Source organism: Lynx rufus, unplaced genomic scaffold, assembly GCF_022079265.1.
Source record: "Lynx rufus isolate CCGP_SWC_20201006 ecotype Redwood Valley unplaced genomic scaffold, mLynRuf1.p SCAF_17, whole genome shotgun sequence".
Classification (NCBI taxonomy): domain Eukaryota; kingdom Metazoa; phylum Chordata; class Mammalia; order Carnivora; family Felidae; genus Lynx; species Lynx rufus.
Genome location: NW_025814831.1, coordinates 29,250,435 through 29,274,549, shown reverse-complemented (window position 1 = coordinate 29,274,549; position 24,115 = coordinate 29,250,435). Strand labels below are relative to the sequence as shown.

At 39.8% G+C, this 24,115-nt stretch overlaps 2 protein-coding genes across 3 annotated transcripts in view; one reads left to right on the top strand and one right to left on the bottom strand.

Annotated features, from left to right (window-relative positions):
* Window positions 1-6,289, bottom strand: part of ENTPD5 (ectonucleoside triphosphate diphosphohydrolase 5 (inactive)) — a 46,361-nt gene extending 40,072 nt beyond the window's left edge. For both annotated transcript variants that reach the window (XM_047079370.1, XM_047079371.1), the window contains exon 1: window positions 5,909-6,289. The gene's annotated coding sequence lies outside the window, so the exon portion shown is untranslated. The remainder of the gene's footprint in view (window positions 1-5,908) is intronic.
* A 2,404-nt stretch (window positions 6,290-8,693) lies between these two features.
* The window catches only part of BBOF1 (basal body orientation factor 1), a 57,902-nt gene continuing 42,480 nt past the window's right edge, over window positions 8,694-24,115 (top strand). Inside the window, exons 1-4 of the mRNA XM_047079369.1 lie at window positions 8,694-8,749; window positions 13,020-13,248; window positions 19,841-19,906; window positions 21,291-21,434. Of these exons, the coding sequence (XP_046935325.1) occupies window positions 8,694-8,749; window positions 13,020-13,248; window positions 19,841-19,906; window positions 21,291-21,434 (495 nt within the window). The remainder of the gene's footprint in view (window positions 8,750-13,019; window positions 13,249-19,840; window positions 19,907-21,290; window positions 21,435-24,115) is intronic.

Below are 24,115 nucleotides of genomic sequence, written 5' to 3'. Positions count from 1 at the left end.
AAGTTCTCTTTTCTCTCATCAGCATGCTTATTTTTGATGCAATTATCCCTTTCCATACTTGTTTCCAACTATTCAGTCTTTGGAAACCAGATCACCATACTCATCACCTGACTTGCAGTTTAGTACTCTTGGGCTCTTTCTCCTCTTCCATACTTTCTTCTTATTCAAACTACAACCACAGCCACTCTTATAAAGTCACTTGTTTATAAAATCAGCAACAGCCAAGGGAGGCAAGTCACACTCCCTCTAAAAGGTAGTGTATATTTTTGTATAAATGTATGTGTGTAAATGTATGGGAGGCAGTGACTAAGGAGCTAATCCATAAAAATAGTGGATAAAATCTAGCTTTGCACTTTGTCGAGTCTTTTTTTTGGCTGTAAAGAATTCAAGTAAGAAGTTGTATGGAGTGCCTGGGTGGCTCTGTCAGTTAAGTGTCAACTCTTGGTTTTGGCACAGGTCATGATCTCAGTTTCGTGGGTTCAAGCTCTGCATCAGGCTCTGTGCTGGCAGTGCAGAGGTGCTTGGGACTCTCTCTCTCCCTCTCTCTCTGCCCTTCCCACACTTGCATTGTTCTGTCTCTCTCAAAATAAATAAATAAATAAATAAATAAATAAATAAATAAATAAATAAATAAATAAAATATTTATATTTGTATTTATTATAAATAAATTATAAACAAAAAAATAAAGGTTTAAAAAACAAAACAAGTTGTGCGTTCCACAGTGTGATCAAGAGCAGCCACTTACTATCCATGTATGAGTACATGGTTACAAGGGACCAAGCCAATCCTGGTCCGAGGTACATATCCACAAGAATTGAAGATAGGGACTCAATTATTTCTACACCAATGTTCCTAGAGCATTATTCACAACCACCAGAGGTGGAAACAATCCAAGTGTCCATCAATAGATATGTAAATAAAACATGACCATATATCCAGTAAAATTTTATTTATCTGTAAGAAGGAATGGGAAGGAATGGGGCACCTGGCTGGCTCAGTCAGAAAAGCATGCGACTCTTGATCTCGGGGTTATGAGTTCGAGCCCCACACTGGGTGTAGAGATTACTTAAATAAACTTATAAAAAAAGCCAAGAATGAAATTCTGATTCATGCTACAAATATGAATGAATCTTAAAAACATTATGCTAAGTGAAAGAAGCCAGATACAAAAAGACGTATATGATTCCAATTATACAAAATATCTAGACGAGGTAAATTCAGACAGACAGAAATTAGATTAGAGGTTATCAGGGATTGAGGGGAGGGGAGAATGGAGTTACTGCTTAACAAGTCCAGAGTTTCTGTTTAGGGTGATGACAGAGTTTTGGAAATAAGACAGCAGTGACGATTATAAAACACTGTGAAGATAATATCACTGAATTGAACACTTAGAATGGTTAAAATGGCAATTTTTATGTAATATATTTTACCACAATAAAAACTTTTTATTTTTAAAAAACTTTTAGTGTTTATTTATTTTGAGAGAGAGAGAGCTCACAAGCACATGTGAGCAGGGGACAAGCAGAGAGAGAGAGAGGGAGAGAAAGAATCCCAAGCAGGTTCTAACACTCAATTCTTGGAGCCTGAGATGTGGCTCCATCCCAGGACAGCAAGATCATGACCTAAGCCAATATCAAGAGTCAGGTGCTTAACTTACCAACCACCCAGCTGCCCCAGTAAAAACTTTTTTTAAAAAAGCATATGGGAGGTGCCTGGCTTGCTCAGGCAGTAAAGCATGCAAGTCTTGATCTCAGAGTCATGAGCTCAAGCCCCACATTGGGCATAGATTACTTAAAAAAAAAAAAAAGGCAGATAGAACCAAATATAAGATCATAAGAGGAAAAACACTGGCTACTAGTTACTATTTTAGTGGAGCAACAGTTATTACACTTCATTCTTGGTATATCTCATGGGTACACAGCCAATTACGATTTAAACTCTGAAGGGTAGTACTGATACTCAGAATACATATTTAAGCTTTGAATTTATAAAGTATCTTCCATTCTTCCAGAAAGAGAAACTTACCTATGCAACATAAATCTGAAAATTATACATTCAAGAGAGGATTCAAACAAGGTTGAAAATATAGGGCCCCCAAAACAAAACGTTTTTAAGAAAGGTCTTCATACATTTTGTTGACTATAACTTAAAAACTTCCCCCAGTATGCTCTTGGAATCCAAGGATGGAATGAGTGGTATCTACTTCTAAGCATGCAATCTTGGGGCTCCTGGGTGGCTCAGTTGGTTGAGCATCTGACTTTGGCTCAGGACATGATCTTGTGGTTCGTGGGTTCAAGCCCCACGTCGGGCTTACTGCTGTCAGCCTGTCAGTGTAGAGCCCACTTCAGATTCTCTGTCCCCCTCTCTCTGTCCCTTCCCCACTTGCGCTCTCCCAAAAATAAACATAAAAAAAAGAGTTTAAACATGCAATCTTGACATTTCAATTAAGTTTTCCTTTTAAAAACACTTAATATTGTGTGTATGTCAATACACTAAACTCAAAACAAGAGACACTTCAAACTGGCATCTCCAAATGCCCCCATTCCTTGGCACCCTTGTACCATATACATAGAGAGGGTTAAATAGACACTCTTATTTCCTTTTCTGTTAGTGACATCACAGATTTCCTAATTCACAACTCAAAATCCTCATCATCTTTGAATTCTTCTCTCTTATACCTTCTATATTCCAACTATCATCAAGAAGTGGTGGTTTTTCCTTTGCAGTATCTTTCTCATCTTTTTCTCTTGTTTACCTCCTAGTCCTCCTGTTAATATCTAAATTCTGGCCTTTATTACTTCAGACTTGGACTATTACAGCTTCTTAAATCGTCTTCCAATCACCGATGTCTCTGTTCTCAAATATATGCCAATGTTTTCCTAAAATGTTTTCATCATCTTCCCACTAGATTTTAACCCACAGCATGTCAGGAATTCATTGAACTTTGAACACTATCCAACCTGGCATATATGTTTAACTAACCAATGTTTGTTGAGTGAATACATAGTATCACAATACATAAATCACCTCATTTTCTTTTTTATTTTTTATTTTTAGAGAAAGAGTGCATGAGCAGGGAAGAGGAGGAGGAGGAGGAGGAGGAGGAGGAGAGAGAGAGAGAGAGAGAGAGAAACTTAAGCAGGTTCCATGTTCAGTGTGAAGCCCAACTTGGGACTCAATCCCACAACCCTGTGATCATGACCTGAGCTGACATCAAGAGTCAGATGCTCAACTGACTGAGCCACCCAGGCTCCCCTCCTCACTCTCTTTAAAACTTTCATTAATTTCCCATTATGTATTACAGAAGGCACAAACTCAAATACCTAAATACTTACTGGGGCCAAGCAGGAAATTGAGTACAGTTGCAAACCAACAAGAAATGGTGGGGACAATGACAAACTAGAGAGTACATATCCTACCTACGCTGGCAGCTGCTTGCTGCTGCCACAAATTGCTGCCACAATGAAAGATAGGTCCAGTACTTCCAGGTCTTCTGATTTTTCAAGATAAGCTGAAACAGATTTCTTTGTAGAATTTGGTTTTTAAATAGTGACAACTAATTCCATTTAAAAATTTAAAAAACCCAAAAGCCACTGTGCAGGCCAGGCAAAGCACATCTATGAGCCAAATCCAGCCGTCAAGTTACAAGTTGGTGACTCTGCTCTGTAGGATAAAGGACAAACTCCCTAACATTTGAAGTCCATCACTGTGAATCCCAGGCTAACTTACCAAAGTCTTTTGCCCACTATTTTCATATAAGAACCCTCTGCTCTAGTCTAGCAGTTTTCAAACTTTAGGCTGTATCAGAATCACCTGGAGGGTTTGTTAAAACACAGACTGGTGGGCCTCACTGCCCATTCTGATTCAGCATGTCTCAAGTATGGCCTGAGAACTTCCATTTCTAATCTGTAACAAGTTCCCAGGTGATGCTGATGCTACTTGTCCACGGACCACACTTTGGGAACCACTGCTCTAGTTAAACATTTCATTGTCTCTAATACACACTGAATTTTGCTCACATGATTCTACCTTTCCAGAAAGCCTTCCCTCTTCTTTTCAGCCCACCTCCTTCTGCAAACTTTCTCTGAATATGACAATCTTCCATACCACCAAATTCCTACAGCACTTATTGTCCATGCCACGTTCCCCTTATCCATCACTGCTTGGTGGTTTTTTGTTTGTTTTTGTTTTGTTTTGTTTTATTGTTAACTGTTTGTATATAGGTGCCAGTGAAGTTTTGTACTCTCGGAGATCACTGTTTGGGTCACTACTTTATACACTCTTGGAGATCACTGTTCAGGTCACTACTTTATACACCTGACTGTAAGCCACCTGAAGGCTTGTAGCCCTCAAGCTATCAGGTAGCATGGTATACAAGTTGGTACTCATTAAACATTTCTCTTTCTTTAGGATTTTATTTTTAAGTTAGCTCTACATCCAATGTGGGGCTCAAACTTACAACATTGAGACCAAGAGTTACATGCTCTATTGACTGAGCCAGTGAGGCACCTCCTCCCTAAATGTTTCTTTCTTTTTAAAAAAAAATTTTTAATCTTTATTTTTTTTTAATATGAAATTTATGGTCAAATTGGTTTCCATACAACAGCCAGTGCTCATCGCAACAGGTGCCCTCCTCAATGCCCATCACCCTCTTTATTTATTTTTGAGAGAGAGACACCATGTGAGCAGGGGAAGAGCAGAGAGAGAGGGAGACACAGAATCCGAAGCAGGCTCCAGGCCCTGAGCTGTCAGCACAGAGCCCGACATGGGCCTCGAACTCACAAACTGTGACACCATGACCTGAGCCAAAGTCAGACACTTAACCGATTGAGCCAGTCAGGTGCCCCTCTTTTTTTTTTTAATGTTTGTTTATTTTTGAGAGAGAGAGAGCGCACAAGCAGGAGGGAGAGGGCGACACAGAATCCAAAGCAGGCTCCAGGCTGTGAGCTGTTAGCACAGAGCCCAATGCAGGACTCAAACCCACAAACTATGAGATCATGACCTGAGCTGAAGTCAGATGCTTAATGGACTTAGCCACCCAGGTGTCGTCACTAAACGTTTCTTAAATGAACATCTAACAGATCCATGAAATCAAAGTACAGATAAGTGAGCCTGAAATTTTGGTGTATTATTTTTCTTAGAGAACTTTTAGTCCTGTGTAATGGCTTTGTCAGAATGGACAATAAAAATTGGATATTTTGCAAATAAATTGCCAGTGGTAATAATTCTGTAGCAACACATTTTGTATAAAAATAGAAGTCAATGGTAAAAAAAAACAACAAAAAAAACACAGATTTCAAAATTGGTAACAGTAAATATTTGATCTCAAGGATTCCTTATCCCCTGCAAGGATGTGAACTAGTCCACATCACAATATAATACCTATTTAATAGAATTCTGTATTTGTACAACGTGCAATAAAAAAGATGAAAGTAAGTCACTCCCCATGATATTCAGAAATACTCGTCAGTCACTTCAGACATAGTTTGGATAATATATTTACGCATGATTCTAAATGCTAAGTGAAAACAAAATCAAAAGCTGTTTGTTCACCTACTCACTTCCACCTAGAGTCACATCTGCTATCATGTGATTTCAAGGATGAATTAGGCGTATAAACTAGGGTCTTCAGGTTAAGCCAGAATAAAGCCACAGATGACTTTACAGAGTAAATCCTATTTGGGAACTACTAGAAGAAAAAATCAGAAATACCATATATTCTGATACATAGTCCTATGTTATTTGGCTTTTTTTTTTTTTTAACAACTCCACACTTGATATTACCATCAACAAGATAAAAGTTATCATTTGGTAAAGACAGAGAGTCCAATTCAGAAAGAAAAACAACAAAAACCACCCAGAAGTCTAAGAAGTACATTTACAGCTTTAAGATAGCAGAGATGTTACCTTCTATCAGGATACTTGTCCTACCTACTAGGACCATAATGATCTTGTCTGCATGAGGATTCAGCCAAGACACTCCACACTTCTATGTTGAGTAGGTACTACGCAAACTGGGGGAAAAAAGAATTGTAAAGCCAAATCAACAAAACATTAAGTGGACTATTCCAAGTTTTAAAAGCATTAGTATTCTAAAAACAAAGAAAATTTATTCAGCAAGATAATCCTGAAACTTCACAGTAAACCTACCAGAAATTATGGAATACTACCACATTAATTGCTAAATAGCAACTTCCTACTCTACTATCTGTATCGTCAGATGTTTCTTACTAATAGATGACTGAATAACATCAAGTTCTTTGGCAGAGAATGCGGAGGTTCAGAAGTCTGAAGACTCTAGACCCACTTCTACTATAGTATAAATATAGGCCTTTCTCTTAGCCATATTCATATCACAACAGTTTTAACTACAAATCAAACTTATGGTCAATAAAAATGTATGATTAAATAACTACAAAGTGCATGCAATTAAAGTGTCTATCAAGAAATCTCATTACAATCAAATTGTCATTTTATAAATGAGTCTATAGGCCTGTGTTCAAACAAGGAAAGTCTTGGACTGACTTGCGTATTGTACAGTAACCAATTTTTAGAATGAATTCCAAATATACAGCCCGTGATAGAAGATGCCCTAACCTCTGTTTTCTGCCAGTTATCAATAGGGTACATCTTCAGAACCTTAGACAAAAACTCATCATAACTTTATGAATTCCATATCAGAGGAAACCCCTTCAATGCATGGTGATTCCACCAAGGACCCATCAGAGTGAGGCATACAAACAGAAAATGCACCAGAAATACAGTAAGCTACCAAAGGGCAGGGGGTGGAGGGTTGGGCAAAACAAGTGAAGGGGAGTGGGAGACGCAGGCTTCCAGTTATGCAATGAATAAATCATGGGAATAAAAGGGACTTAGGGAATAGGTTAAGGCGTAGGAAATATAGTCAATGATACCGTAATAGCACCATAGTGACTTATGGTAGCTACATTTGTGGTGAGCATAACGCCTAGAGAAAGTGAATCACCTGAAACTAATGTAGCACTGCGAGTCAAGTATACTCAAAAACACACAAAAAAAAAAAAAAAAAGAGAGAGAAAGCTAAGATCATGTTAACACACAGTAGGTCTAAAAAGATTTTCGGGGCGCCTGGGTGGCTCAGTCGATTAAGCATCTGACTTTAGCTCAGGTCGTATCTCACAGTTTGAGTTTGAGCCCGCCTCTCCCCCCGCCCATTGGGCTCTGTGCTGATAGCTCAGAGCCTGGAGCCTGCCTCGGATTGTCTCCCTCTCTCTCTGCCCCTCCCCGCTCACACTCTTGTCTCTCTCAAAAATAAAAACATTAAAAAAAAAATTCTTAAAAGATTTTTAGCGCTTATTGCAAATCAGCATGTTCCCTCTATCCACACAATTCAAAAACAAACTACACAATCAAAGAGAGAGGGAAAAAAAAAAAAGGAGGGGGACATTAGGCCAAAGACCCCTGGAAGAGGTGTAGGGATTAAGTTCTCCCTAAAGAAATGGAGAGGGAAGATGTAGAAAGAAGTCTTAAAAGAAACTTTAAATTCAATTTGAAATGAAGAATGACGCAGAGCAGAGCTTCTGCAAATTTCCTAACCGTTGTCTTGGCACCCAGAGTTCCGATCGTCCTCAAAGACTAACTCTCACTGAATGAAGGCATAATTACAAAGGTCCTCTGAAAAAGGAGAACAATATTTTTGAGTACTCCTTTTCACTCGTGTGCCCAGGAGAAAAAAACACCAAAAGGCAAGAGGTTCCAACTTTAGGCAACCTGCAGAAAACGGGGCTGCGGACGAGTCAAGCATCAGCAAAAAAGGAATCGGGATGTTCTGGGTGGGCAGCCTCGGGCACATGGAACGGAATGGGGCGGAGGGCCTGCCCCCCGAGCTCTCCTCGTGGCCCCGCCGCCTCTCCCACCCCAGCTGACAGCACTTTTCTCCTCGCCGGAGCCTCTCCCACCCCAGGTGACAGCACTATGCCAGCCTCACTCCCAACCACCGCCCTGGGAAAAGTCCTCAACGGCCTCATCGAAATGTGTTTGGCCTCGGAAGTCCGCCGGATGCGCCGTCCCTTACATAATTAGCCAGAGTTAGAAGCCAGGAGTGGGATAAGGAAACCGAGAGTCAGGGCAGCTTCGGGAGAGGCTGAGGCGGCGCAGGCGGCTGCAGCCACGCTGGCTGTGGTGTGAGGCAAGGGGCGGACGCGCCTGCAGGACGCGAAACGCTGTAAAGCCGGCGCGGGGTGGCGCTCCGACCACCGCGGCGGGGAAGCCAGGCCCGCAGGGAAGCAAGCCTCCTGAGGTGAGGGCGCAACGACCGTCGCGCCGCCGGAAACGCCCGGCCTGCAGGACGCCACGCCGCTGCCCCGGACGGGCCCGCTTCGAGCCCCCACTAGGCCACCCAGCCCCGTCCCGGGGCCGACTCTAGCGCCTCTGCGGCCCGCACACTCACCGCGCGCGCGCGCGCCACTCGGCGCGGCCGCCCGCCCTCCACACGACCTCCGCCCCGCCCCCCCCCCCGCGCCCGGCCCGCAGACGGGGCCCGTTTGCGGCGGCGGCGTCGGGGCTACGTCACGGGCGCGTGCGCTCTCCGCGCGCACTGGCAACGGCTGCGGCGGAACGTTACCCGCTTGGCGTGCTGGTTTCCTTAGAAACGGAGCGGGCCGGGCGGTGGCAGAGAAACGTCGGTTACAGTAGGGTCCCTGGTGAAGCCGAGATGCCGTCTAAGGGAAAGGACAAAAAGAAAGGCAAGAACAAAGGCAAAGACAAGAAGTAAGGAGAGGCCACCCGGGGTTCCTGTCTCCCTGGGCCTACCCTCCGATGATTCGGAGCTGGGAGCCGCCTGCACGCTGGGGCTGGCCAGCTGGCTAACTGCCGTCCTCTTGCTCTCCCCGCTTCTGAAAAAGACAGCCCGCATTGTTCAGAAATTCCCCAAATGCATGCCAAACCATACTGCTCCAACCTAGACAATGGAATGTGAGATTTGGGACCCTGAATAATTTAGACACAGCCCCTGCCTATGAGTAATACGTTAACGGTGGAAGCAGATACATTCCCAAAGAATAGAGTAGAAGACCAAATGAACTAGGTGGGTGCTAGTGGAGAGAAAAAGATATGGGAATGAGGAGGAAGGATTGGTTCTGACACTAGAAGTGAAGGTCAAACTTCAGAATAACATTTCTTGGTGTATTTTTTTTAAAAAAAATTTTTTTTTCCAACGTTTATTTATTTTTGGGACAGAGAGAGACAGAGCATGAACGGGGAAGGGGCAGAGAGAGAGGGAGACACAGAATCGGAAACAGGCTCCAGGCTCTGAGCCATCAGCCCAGAGCCCGACGCGGGGCTCAAACTCACGGACTGCGAGATCGTGACCTGGCTGAAGTCGGACGCCCAACCGACTGCGCCACCCAGGCGCCCCAACATTTCTTGGTATATTGAAGGTCCTCTAGAACAGCGCTGTCCAATAGGGTAGTGATCAGCCATTTGTGGCTACTAAACTAAAATTAATTAAAATTAAAACTTCAGATCCTTAATTGTATTGGCTACATTTCATATGCTCAGTAGGCTACTGGTGACTGTTTTGGACCGCCTAGGTATAGTACATTTCCATCACGACGGAAACTTCTATCAGACTGTATTGCTTTAAAACAGTGGTTCTCAACTGGGGGTGATTTTGGCTCCCAGGGGACATTTGGCACTATCTAGAGACATTTTTGGTTGTCACATCTAGGGATGTGTGCTACCGGCATCCAGTGGGTAGAGATCAAGGATACTGTTAAACATCCTGCAGTGCCCAGGCCAACTCCCACCTGCACCCCAAACAAAGAATCATTTGGCTTAGGATGTCGGTAGTGCCACGACTAGGAAGCCCTGCTCAAGCCTATAAGCTTCTCTTGGGACGCCTGGGTGGCTCAGTCAGTTAAGCATCTGACTTTGGCTCAGGTCATGATCTCATGGTTTGTGAGTTCGAGCCCCACATCAGGCTCTGTGCTGACAGTGCAGAGCCTGCTTGGGGTTCTCTCTCCCTCTGTCTCTGCCCCTGCCCTTCTCACACTTTCTCTCTCTCTCACAATAAATAAATAAATGAAATGAAAAATGAAAGACTATAAGCTTCTCTAGAATAGGCACTTAGCATTATTCACCATATCTCCAGCTCCTAGCAAAAAGTCTAAAACATAGTGGATGCTTATTATTTGTTAAATAAAAAAAGTTAAGGTGTCTGCTTGTGTATACTGCAACTTGAATCTTTTCTTTTTTCCATGGGAGCTATGCTCTGGGTTTGTTTTCTGTGTGTGTGTTTTTGTTTTTGTGTTTTGTCTTGCCCCTAGCCTGAGAGATCTCTGCTTTGTTGTTGAGAATATCTTGAACATCTAGAGAATCTCTGAGTGATTGAAGTAGTTCCTTGGGGCTTTTGAAGGATTCCTTTTGGTTCAAAGGAAAACCTAAAAGATTTGACCAAATTGGGTAATTGTTCAGATTTCCCCAAACTGATCAGAATGCCTGAAGTAGGTATTGCTCTAGCAGGCTTGGAGTTGCTGCTGGATTGCCACTAGATCTGTTGAGTGACTCTCCTGTTTCATTGGAATCATACATGGTGTCTAGCATCACTATGTATGGGACCATAAGGGAATCCCCCAAACTTGTAAAGTTTATGTGTACTCAGTACAGAAAGTTTAGGTAATGTGGGTAGTCAAGGCAGAAAACAAAAATCACTTGTAACCCCAGTATCCGAAGATAACCACTAATATCCTTTGGGATATTCTTTTTCTTCTTTATAAAATGATAGCCCACAGTACATATTTACTTGTAGCTCCCCCACTCCATGTATTAATATAAGTATTCTTCTGCAGTGTTATTTTTTTCTTTTTCACATAATTGCACAGTCTAGTGCTTTTTAAAAAAAGTGCCAAGGGATGGGACGCCTGGGTGGCTCAGTTGGTTGAGAGTCAACTTTTGATTTCGGCTCAGGTCATGATCCCAGGGTCATAGGATCCAGCCCCATGTCAGGCTCCATGCTGAGCATCAAGCCTGCTTAAGATTCTGTCCCTCTGCCCCTCTCCCCTGCTCACATGCACGCGTGCTCTCTCTCAAACAAAATTTAAAAATTAAAAAAAAAATAGGGACGCCTGGGTGGTTCAGTTGGTTAAGCGTCCAACTTCCACTCAGGTCATGATCTTGCAGTCTGGGAGTTCAAGCCCTGCATTGGGCTGTTTGCTGACGGCTCAGAGGCTGGAGCCTGCTTCAGAGTCTGTGTCCGCCTCTCTCTATGCCTCTCCCCCTCTTGCGCTCTGTCTCTCTCGCTCAAAAATAAAATAAACATTACAAAAAAGATTTTTAATAAATAAAAATGCCAAGGGCTTATCGCATTCTCAAATTCTTGGAACTCACTAACATATGTTTTCTATTTTTGACCATGCGTCTACAGTACATCTTTCAGCAATGAGAAACATTGAGGGTAACAGACCTCTTATTCCTTGGATTTTTCCATGACTCAATTTGAGAAATACTGCTTTGTTTTTACAGTCAGTATTAGTGATTCTCTTATGAGAAATCCTATCTGCATCAACTGCTCTGTGCAGCTTAGACCTGATAACCTTCAGGAAGCAACTGGATGATTATAGCAAGGCAATCTATCCCTACTGCCTAAATCATGTTGGAAAGGGAGGTCAAAGCTGTAACAAGCTAGGGAGTTGGAGGTGGGGCTGGCCTTAATTTGGAGAGAACAGTGGGACTGGAAAAGAATGGAGAACCAGGAGTAGGGGGTTGGGGATGGAGGGTGATAGTATAGAAAGGTCCACATATACCTATATATGAAAATATTTAGAGTTCAAATACTGAAGTCTTTTTTTTTTTAAGTTTATCTTGAGAGAGCACGTGTGAGTACACACACAAGTGGGGGAAGGGTAAAGAGGGGGTGAGAGAATCTCAAGCAGGCTCTGCACTTGGTCAGAGCAGCACCCAATGCAGGGCTTGAAACCATGAACCTTGAGATCATGATCTGAGCTGAAATCAGGAGTCTGATGCTTAACTGACCAAGCCACCCAGGCGCCCCCAGGTGAAGTCTTACTTATTATCTGAATATTTATATATCCAGTGCCTACTATATATAAGGAATATTGTTTTGTTATTCCTTGTACAACAAATCTTTACTTTGAAAAACTCTCTAATCTTTGAAGGCATAGATTAATCACCTTAATCTTGAAGCCATACTTTATTATTATTATTTTTTAATTTCCTCTTTACCTCTGTATAACGATTATGGTTTCTCAACCATCCTTGAAGCCTGGTGCATGTGGCACCAGCTGATAAAAGTATTTAACATACTTGTTCAAGTGACTTGATCTTTTGTCAAAGGCCTAGCCAGAAAATCCCCCCCCCCCAAAAAAAACCTACAACTCAACCAAAACTAGGTTTGGGGTGGGTGGAAGATTAAAGAACAAGGGACTTAGAGTTATAGTTACACTATGCATGTATCATCATAAAGAAGGGGAACTAAGGTAATGGATTTGCAGTACAAGAATCAAGGTCTAAAACTGGGTGAGTAGGAATAGAAAAGACCGTTCAAATATGAGAAAAAGGAGTAAGGGGCACCTGGGTGGTTCAGTCAGTTAAGCAACTGATTCTTGGTTTTGGCTCAGGTCAAGATCTCACAGTTCATGAGTTCTCCCACCCTCTCTCTGCTCCTCCCCCACTCACACTGTCTCTGTCTCTCTCAAAATAAATAAATAAATAAACTTAAAAAATTTTTTTTAAGTAAATGAAAAGATGTGGAAGATGAAATGAATTTGACTTACTATGTCTTTCTTCTTTGTTTTTTCAGTCTCTCAGAGTTATGTTCCAAAGCTCCCCTCTTCCAAGAAGAGTCACCCAATTAACTCCCTTATCAAGCAAATGTGTATTTCCTATTAACTCATTTATCCAACAATATTTGCTTATATGTGCCAGGCAATGCCAAGCAAAACAAAAAGTAATAAAGAGAAAGGTATAGTTCTAATATAGTAGAGTAATTGTTATATGCTCTCAATGTCCTCTTCCCACGCAGGAAGATAATAAAATCTGATGAATCTGCAGTGGACAGAGCCAAGGCCAGTGCCTCCCTCTGGGAGGCCAGGCTGGAAGTCACAGAACTCTCGAGGATTGAGTATCGTGATACTTCGCGGAGACTGGCAAAAAGTAATGAGGAGTTAAAGAAACAGCAGTATAAAATGGAGAAAGACACAATGTCTGTATTAAGTTACCTGAAGAAGCAGGATCAGGAGAAAGATAATATGGTATGTAGGCAGAAATCCTCCTGAGCCTCAATAACTACCTCTGTTATACTTGAAGCAGGATGCTATTTCTTTTTTTTTTTTTACTTTATTTATTTAAATCACATTTTTTTTAATTAAAATTTTTTTAACATTTATTCATTTTTGAAAGGCAGAGACAAAGTGTGAATGGGGGAGGGGCAGAGAGAGAGGGAGACACAGAAACAGAACCAGCCTCCAGGCTCTGAGCTATCAGCACAGAGCCCGACGCGGGGCTCGAACTCATGGACTGTGAGATCATGACCTGAGCCGAAGTCGGCCACTTAACTGACTGACCCACCTAGGCGCCCCAAAATCACATTTTTTAAATATATAATTTATTGTCAAATTGGTTTCCATACAACACCCGGTGCTCATCCCAACAGGTGCCCTCCTCAATGCCCATCACCCACTTTCCCCTCTCCCCCACCCCCCATCAACCCTCAGTTTGTTCTCAGTATTTAAGAGTCTCTTATGGTTTGCCTCCTTCCCTCTCTGTAACATTTTTTTTTCTCCCTTCCCCTCCCCCAGGGTCTTCTGTTAAGTTTCTCAGAATCCACATATGAGTGAAAACATATGGTATCTGTCTTTCTCTACCTGACTTATTTCAGGATGGTATTTCAAAATGACTTTACTATTAGAATTGGCTGTTATTTTCAGCCCTTGTCCTGTTGTTTTCTTGTCTGAAACAAAGATTGATGGTCATAAGGGAACATTAAGATCCATTTTATTTTAAGAAGAAGAACATATGACCTATGTGTTTTTGATATTGATAAATACTTTTAATGATTTGTAGAGGAATTCACCTTTAATCCATGATCACATGATTATGAACCCAGCAAGTTGAATCTCCTTTTTTTAGCCAGTTGAATCTTGAATTTATCTTTCTGTACTCTAAGTGTTGAGGGTAAAGCTACTATTTTAGATCTGGAAGCAAAAGGGAAGGGAACCAATATTTTGGAGCCCTTATTTTATGCCAGGCACTATGCTAGGAAGTTTACCTCTTTTATCTCATTAAGGACTTTTAACAACTGCATGTAGCTACAATATTGTCATTCCCATTTTACAAATTGACTCTCAGAAAGGTAACTTGCCCAAAGTCACACAGCCAGTAGGTGTTAAAGTGGAATTTAGGTGTAATTCCAAATTCTTCTCTTTCCCATTTGCCTCTATGAGCCCCATGGAGACCTAAGGGAATCTCTACCATGCTGAGGATGGTGTGCTCATTCCCATGTATGGTTTTGTACTTTAACTATTGATCATGCATTCTCAACATATATATATATTTTTTTACTCAACATCATGTTTTTGTGGTATATTCATTAAAATCACCTGATTCAGTTTATTTTGTAAAAATTTATATTGGGGCACCTGGGTGGCTCAGTCAGTTAAGCGCCTGACTTCAGCTGGGGTCGTGATCTCATGGTTTGTGAGTTCAAGCTTCTTGTCAGGCTCTGTACTGACAGCTCAAAGCCTGGAGCCTGCTTTGTATTCTCTGTCTCCTCTCTCTGCCCCTCCCCTACTCAGGCTCTGTCTTTCTCTCTCTCAAAAATAAACATTAAAAAAGTAAAATAAAAGAATGAAAATTTATAATGAGCATGCTTTATTTTTTCTTTAATTCTTATCTGCTTTGTAATATTCCAGCAAATAAACCAAAACTTATTTATCCATACCCACTGTGAGTCAGACTCCCATTTTTTCATTATTACAAATAGACTTTCAGTGAATATTCTTGTGGATGTCTACTTGTGTCCATGATGGAGAGTTTCTCTAGAGTAGACACTTAGAAGTTAAATTACTACATTATGAGATTATGCATTGTTTCAGCTTCACAGGAGTTTAACTTGAGCTCCAAAGGGGTTATACCAATTTATGCCGTCACAACTGATGTATTAGAGTGAGGTCCTGTTTGACCACATTTTTGTCAAAACTTGATATGTTACTTAGTTTTTGTTCAATTTTACAGGTGTAAATTGATATCTTGTTTTAATTTATATTTTCCTGATTATTAGTCATTTGAGCATCTTTTATATGATCCTTCACTCATTCTTAATTGTTTATGCATTTGCTTCAGTACACATTGGAATTAATGCTGGTGTGATGCAAAACTTGGCTCCAGCATAAGGATGACATACAAATTCATGCCTCATTCCATAGCTTTTTCAAATACCACCTCTGCAGTGACACCTTTCCTCACTACTCTCCTTAAAGTTAAAAACAACCCCTCCCTTGTTTTTTCTCTGTAATATTTACTATCTTCTGTCATATTACATGTATGATAATTATATATTTGTTTATTGTCTCTTTTTCTGATTAGAATGCAACCTCACAGAAGTAAAGAATTTGGGGGCTTTTTTTTCCCCTCAATGCTACACCTCCAGCATGTAGTGTAGGCCTAGCAAATAGTAGGCATTCATTAAAATATTTTTGCATGCATGAATGAATGGCTTGTGAGTATACTGATACTTTGAAAAAGTTAATAACAATCAAAACTAAGTTCAAGATGATAGTGAAAGCACATTACAGAAAGACTACTGAACATTTGTCTTGATTTTATAAATTAATTTTTTATGCATTACTGTTATTTTTTTTACCTTCTTTCATAGGCAACTTCCATTTTTAAAATTACTTTCATTAGTAGGTATTAAAATTGTCTTCTATAAAGTATTATTCTAAAATAAGTTTTTAGGTCAAATAATTTTCCAAATTCATTACATAGATGCTTTGTGGCCTGCATTAGCTAATTGATATTGATTTATGAGTATCATTTATATTTCCTGATTTTCATCTGCCTTTGTGTATCAGAGGTTAGCATCTGGCTATAGCAAATAACATAATTTTCTCACAATTATGGTTGACTACTGAAACCAAAGAGACTACCTTGGGAGGAAGAAGTATAGTAGATTCAATACATCCTAGTTAAGTAGCTCTCCTATAGTTTTGTTACTCATTCTGCCATATCCTAGAAATGTGTTATTAAGCTTTATATAAACTGTCTATAATCTTATTTCATGTTAATTATAGAAATAATAGAAATGAGGGGTGTCTGGGTGGCTCAGTCAGTTGAACGACCAACTCTTTTTTTTTTTTTTAATGTTTTTATTTATTTTTGACGGAGAGACAGACAGAGCATGAGCGGGGGAGGAGCAGAGAGAGAGGGAGACACAGAATCCGAAGCAGGCTCCAGGCTCCGGGCTGTCAGCACAGAGCCCAACGGGGGGCTCGAACTCACGAACTGTGAGATCATGACCTGAGCTGAAGTCGGATGCTTAACCGACTGAGCCAGCCAGGTGCCCCTGAACGACCAACTCTTAATGTGGGCTCAGGTCGTGATATTGAGATTGTGGGATCAAGCCCCACATCAGGCTCTGTGCTGAGTGTGGAGCCTGCTTGGGATTCTCTCTCTCTCCCTCTCTCTCTGTTTGTCCCCTGCTCACTCTCTGTCTCTCAAATAAACAACAACAACAAAAAAGAAATGAAATGTTTTTTGGAAACATATCTTGAACAAAATTAGGAGATTTTCCTTAAGAGTGTGTTTTTGTATTTAAAGGTTTGTTCAATCACAAAATAAATCTCATTATATTTCACACCTGTCCTATATAATTTAGGACTGTCTCAATTTATCTTTCAGAATTTTTAGGTTTCCCTTAAGCTAGTCTAATTACAATATTTCACTTACGTATCCTCTGATTCTATAACCATGTCAAGGGGTTTTTAGTTTAAAAAGCTACTCAGGGGGCACCAGGGTGGCTCAGTTGGTTGAGCGTCCAACTCTTGTTTTTGGTTCAGGTCATGATCTCACAGTTCATGATTTTGAGCCCCGCGTTGGGCTTTGCACTGACAGTGCAGAGTCTGTTTGGGATTCTCTTAATCTCTCTCCCTCTCTCTCTGTCTCAAAATAAATAAATAAACTTAAAAAAAAAATAAGCTACTCAGGTTTCCTACTAAAACATACTAGAATCTTTGGACAAATGATTGATTCCAAGGCAAGCAGGGAAAGTAAAAGATGAGCCTGGGATATTTGTGCAAGAAAGTAAGTAAAATAAAGGGTGGGTACCTGGCTGGCTCAGTCAGTGGAGCATGTGACTTTTGATCTTGGGGTTGTGAGTTCAAGCCCAAAATTGGGTGTAGAGATTACTTAAAAATAAAATTGTAAAAAAAAAAAAAAAAATTAAAGGGCACGGGTACTAGTTTGAAGGGGCTCCCACTGCCAAATCTGAGACAATCAAAATAAACAATGACAGTAAAACATAATCCATTGAATAAAATATGTCCATACAGTAGAATATAGAAAATCACTAAATTTCCAAAGAATGGTGGAATTGAAAAAGGCACTATTTGGTGCCATGGGGTTAATTGATCCCATCAAAAATCATCGGTGGATGCTAAAACTAGTGGTGAAAGTTTGATGAGCAGAAGGATATTTGCATAGTCTCAAAATATCTGTCCTTAATTTGTAAATTAACTTAATTAGAAAAGGAAAATTGTAACTTTTTAATAGTCTCAAAATATCTTTCCTTAATTTGAAAATTACTTAATCACAAAAGGAAAAGTTGTAACTTTGTAAAAATTTTAAAGGGAAAACCTAGCAGACACAATCTTAACCAATTGATGAAAACATCAGTTACCTTATGATATAATGCACTGAAAAGAATACATCATCACTTAGACAGTGTATGCCTGCCAAAAATGCATAACCTGAATCTGCTCATGGGGAAACATCAGATAGCCCCAACTCTAGCTGGTATTCTTGAAAACTGTTGATGCCATAAAAGAAAGACTGAGAAACTTCCAGATTAAAGGAGACTAGTACACATGGCAACTAAATGTAATGCATAATCAAGGATTATATCCTGGACCAAAAAAAAAAAAAAAAAAAAAAGTTGCAATAAAGGACACTACTGGGACAATTGGCAAAATTTGAATATGGACTATAGATGAAATAATAGCATATCAATGTTAAATTTTCTGATTTTGATTACTGTGCTTCTAAAAGAATTTTGGGGCAAATGTGTGGCTCAGTTGGTTAAGTGTCTGACTCTTGATTTCAGCTCAGGTCACGATCTGACCAGCCCTGTGTGGAGCCTGCTTAAGGTTCTCTCTCTTCCTCTCCCTATGCCCCTCCCCCCCCAATAAATAAATAAATAAATAAAAGAATGGAAATACATTCTAAAGTATTTAGGGGTAAAGAGGCATGATATCTTAATCGTCCAGAAAAAAAAAATGTATATCATCTCTACATATTTTAGATAGATCAATCTATACATACATAGAGTGGGAAAGCAAATGGGAAAAATTGGGTAAAAACTATACGAGAACTCTTTGTACTCTTGAAACTTTTTTCCAAAAGTTACCCAGATAAGAGAAATACAAATAAAAACTACAGTGAGATATTACCTCACACCTATTTTTTTTTAACTTTTTTTAACATTTATTTATTTTTGAGACAGAGAGAGACAGAGCATGAACGGGGGAGGGTCAGAGAGAGGGAGACACAGAATCCGAAACAGGCTCCAGGCTCTGAGCTGTCAGCACAGAGCCCGACGCGGGGCTCGAACCCACGGACCGCGAGATCATGACCTGAGCCGAAGCCGGACGCTCAACCGACTGAGCCACCCAGGCGCCCCTACCTCACACCTATTAAGATGGCTATGATCAGAAAAATAGGAAATAACAAGCCTTGGGAAAGATACAGAGAAATTGGAGCCCTTGTGCATTGTTGGTGGGAATGAATGTAAAATGGTGCAGCCATTATGGAAAACAGTATGTAGTTTCCTCAAATAATTAAAACTAGAATTACCACATGATCCAGAAATCCACTTTGGGATGTATTTCCAAAAGAATTTAAAGCAAGAGCTTGAAAAGATATTTGTGCACTCCCTTCATTGAAATATTATTCACAGTCAAGAGGTGGAAGCAACCCAAATGTCCATTGACAGATGAACGGATAAAGAAAATGGATATATACATACAATACAATAATATGCAGACTTAAAAAAAAAGAAAACCCTCATTAAAAAAAATTTGTTTTTAAAAAGAAGAAAGTCCCGTCACATGCTACAACATGGATGAACTTCAAGGGCATTATGCTAAGTGAAATAAGCCAGTCACAAGAGAACAAACCGTATGATTCTACTCATACAAATTATCTGAAGCAGTCAAAAGTCAAAAGCGTTGGGGAGGGGGGTAGGTAGGAGAAGAAAGTAGTGTTTTATGATATAGAGTTCCAGTTTTGCAAGATGAAAAAGTTCTAGAGATCTATTGCACAACAATGTGAATATATTCAACACTGCCGAACTATATACTTAAAAATGGTTCAGATGGTAAATATAATGTGGTTTTTACCACAATAAAAAAAAAAATAGTTACCCAGGCAATTCTGATGATAGCCAGGTTTTAGAAACTGGCAATAGCAGGTTAAGGGCATGGAATTATGCCCCCTTTTCTCTTCTTTCTACCATACTCTACCTCTCCAACCCTATTGGTTTTAATATCATGTGAAAACTAGGCTACTTAATAAAGATAAGACACAGAGCAATGTTTTTTACCTTCCTGACGGTATTTCCAACTTCTACAGATTGAAAAACTAAAACAGCAATTGAATGAAACAAAGGAAAAAGCCAAAGAGGAGAATGAGAAATTGGTGAGTGTCTAGGTACTACTACTTTTACTTACTGGGTGGTCAGGTTTCTGGCAAGCTCAGATATTTAAGACACAGTATGAGTAAGTGAATAGGTCCTAAGAGCAGCCTCCGTGACCTTAAAGCTCACACACTTGATTGTGCAGAAGCTCAAAAATAGCAAAACTGTTTTTGTAGAAAATGATCTGGTAGTCGTGGTGCTCCTGAGTTTGTCCTTTCAATGGCTTTTCAGTGGATGGAGGTAGGAAATATAAATTCAGATGCAGGAGTACAGGGTTTTTACTTGATCCAGTCTCCTTTCTCTCTCACCAGAAATTCTGGTTCTTAATATCAGGTATGATTGAGTTATTGCTTCAAACCTCAATACATCAACAGTCACAGAATAACTAACACCAACATAGATTAGTGGAAACAGTTTAAGATTTTAGGGGGCACTTTTCCCCTCTGGATATATACCAATAGGGATCTATGATCAAATTACATTACCATTTGAAATAATTTCTTTCTGTGTGATTATGCCACCAACTCAAGAACACATTTTGTTTTTGATTTTGGGGAGTTGCTTTTTAAAATTATGGAATTATATAAAATTATGTAATTTTAAAGTTATGTAATTACATAATTATGTAAAATATTTATGTGGCTCCAAAGTCAAAGCAAGCATGTTATATTCTGAGAAATCGAACTATCCATGTCTTCACAATATACCAGAGTATATTGTCAAAACTGATTTTTGTCAACATGATAGGTGAAAAAGGGTATTCCAGTGTATTTCAACTTGCATTTCTCTTATTTTGAGCTAGGTTGAGCATTTTTTCATGTTTGAGGGTCATTTGCATTTCTTTTTGACAACTCATTCATTTTTTAAATTGTTATTGGCCCTTTTTTCCTCTTCCTCTTTTTTTCTCTTCTCTCCTTCTCTTTCCTTTCTACTCCTCCACTTCCTTTTCCTCCTCCCTCTTCCTTCCTCTTTTTTTCCCCACCTTCTCCTTCTCTCTTGATTTATTAGAGATACTGGCCCTTCATTTATCTCTTAGCTTACTAATTTTAATTTACGGTTAGGGCTGTTACTTCTCTTTCTTACAAGTTAAAGATTTGTTTAGTCTTCTCAAACCTCTTTTTAATAATTAACCTGCATTTTCTAGATAAGATCAGCTCATTCTAGAAGTTCTTTCTTATTCAAGGCACTTGGTATCTTCTGACAAAAAGTAAAACTTTATGCAAAAACAAAAAGGGAACATTTCTTCAAAGAAGATAGACAAATGGCCTAAGGTTTCAAGGGAACACAACTTTGTGGGACTTCTGTTCTTTTTCCTAATTCATTTAACTGTTTGGGTTTTTTGTTTTGTTTTGTTTTTGTTTTTGTTTTTTGTTTTTTTGCATATAGGAACAAAAGTATATTGTGCAAATAAATGAGCTGGAGGGAGAGTTCCAGAAAAAAGCCAAAGAAATTGGCATGATTCAGACAGAGCTGAAAACAATAAAACAATTCCAGAAGAGAAAAATCCAAGTGGAGAAAGAATTAGATGACGTAAGTTTCTTTCTTTCTTTAAACATAGGAGATTAGAGGGGCACCTGGGTGGCTTAGTCGCTCAAGCATCTGACTTTTGGTTTTGGCTCAGGTCATGATCTTAGGACTTTGTGGGTTCGAGCCCCACATGGGGCTCTGTGCTAGCAGTGAGGGGCCTGCTTGGGATTCTTTCTCTTTCTCTCTCTCTCTGTCTCCTCTCTGTCCCTTCCTCACTCGTGCTTTCTCTCTCTTAAAATAAATAAATAAATAAATAAATAAATAAATAAATAAATAAATACTTTAAAAAAAGGAGATTAGGATTAACTACAAGCATAATTCAGAGATATTGCAGGTTTGGTTCCAGAGTGCCACAATAAAGTGAATGTCACAATACTACACTTTTTTTTTTTTTTTGGTCTTTTTAAGTAGGCTCCTTGCCCAACATGAGGCTTGAACTCACAACTCTGAGATTGAGAGTCCTATGCTCTACTGACTGAGCCAGCCAGGTGCCCCTCACAATACTATACTTATGTGTGCAAAAGCCTTCATAGACATTTACTCCTGTGAGATGGTAAAGGACTCCCTTTGGCATTTTAGAGATTATTTGAGAGAAAGTAGAAGACATCATGAGTGTAGCACTGGGTGCAAAAAAAGTCTTGGTTAGACTTTTCTAAGCATTGATTTCTTTGTAACTTCACCAAATCTCAGCCAACACTCCTGCTTTTATCAGTAATTAAACCTTTGGAGTCACTTCAATAAGAAACACACTACAGTTCTTGGAAAACAGTAGGGGAAAACAAAGTAGAAAGTCCCAAAGGAAACTAGGTTGAGACTGATGAGTGATAATTTTAGAACATTTTAGAAGGTTCTCTGGGTAGGGGTAGGTGGGGTGAGGAAAACCGTACTTTCAGAAAGTTTCTCTGACTTCGCTATGCTTTTTCTCTTTCCATTCCCTCAGCTCGGAATATAGTTTTATTGCATTAATAATAATGTAGTAAATGGCACAGATGAGTGTTGGGCATAGTAGCAGAAATCAGCTTTGTGACTTTGGGCAAGTTACTTAACCTCTCTATACCTTGATTTCCTGATCTGTAAAATGAGGATAGTAAGAGTTCATCATAGGCTCATAGGGTTGTTGTAAGGATTAAATGAGTTCATATAGTTACAGTGCTTAAAATAGCATTATGTCATATAAGGGACAATTATATTTACACTAGTATGTAGCGCTCTGCAAACAGAAGTCCTGATTTGTAGCATTTGCTGGTTTCCTTGGTATAAATACTCTTATTATGGCCAATTTCAAGCTACCAACACCTTACACATGCTAACGACATTCCTGGTGTGAGTCTGCTCCAATGTGCAATTAAATACTGCTGCTGTTGGGGCGCCTGGGTGGCGCAGTCGGTTAAGCGTCCGACTTCAGCCAGGTCACGATCTCGCGGTCCGTGAGTTCGAGCCCCGCGTCAGGCTCTGGGCTGATGGCTCGGAGCCTGGAGCCTGTTTCCGATTCTGTGTCTCCCTCTCTCTCTGCCCCTCCCCCGTTCATGCTCTGTCTCTCTCTGTCCCAAAAATAAATAAACGTTGAAAAAAAAAAAAAATAAATAAAAAAATAAATACTGCTGCTGTTATTAGTAATAGCAGTAGCATTACCGCTTAAGATAACCATATTTCATATAGTGGACGGGTTGAAAGTTGGTGCTCTAAAGTCAGACTGCTAGAGTATAAATACTGTTTTCACTACTTGAATATTATCTTGTTAAGCTTCTTCATCTAAACCATGGAGCTGGGAATAATGGTACCAACTTTAAAGGGTCATTGTGAAGACTAAATGAAATCATCTGTTTTAAATGCTTAGCACTGGGTGGTAAATATTACCTGCTGTTGCTGTTTCTGCTGCTAGTATTACTACTGCTAAAATTATGATTATAGAAATTAGTATTATTTAAGTATTATTTAGTATTATTTAAGGCCCTTCCACCATCCCTTTTGGCGCCTCTCATTCTTGGTCATGGTGTTCTCCAAGCATGCAATGTCTCTCAAGCAGTCTTTGGGCTCCCCAGAACCCTATTGAGCAAGAACAAGGTCTGATGGGAAACCAAAGTTCCTGCATCCTATTTCTGTTTACCTCCCAGCTAACTGCCAAATTGCAAGGGTGTATGAGAAATGAATAAGTCAGACAAGATACTGTAGTGGTTGAAATCAGGGACTTCATGTCCTGGCTGTGCAGCTGATAGCTATGTGGCCCTTGGATAGTCTGTTAACTTCTCTGAGTCTCAGATTCTTCATTTGTAAAATGTGGCTATAATATCAGGTGTCTCCTCTTAGAGATGTTGTGTCGATTAAATAAAGTAATGTGTGTAAAATATTTAGCATATTTATTCCTACTAGTCTCCAGCAAGAGGAGTAACATCATAATTGTTGATATTTACTTGTTATGATTATATAGCTTTAAAAATTGTAATAGAGTACTCTTAAAAGCTCTAATTAAAGGAATGAGTTGGCACATTTTAGGCAAAGTGGGAAAGTCTAAGACACTTTCTTAAATTGGAGGAATGTATAGGAAAGTGTTTTAACTCTTTCTGTCATAATTGCAAAGTTATCTCCCAACCTCCCTGCCTGGCTGACTTTGTGAACTTGATTGCCTGTTGCTTTACAACTGTCGTTCTGTTACTTTAAAATTGTTCTTAATTTCAGTGGCTCAT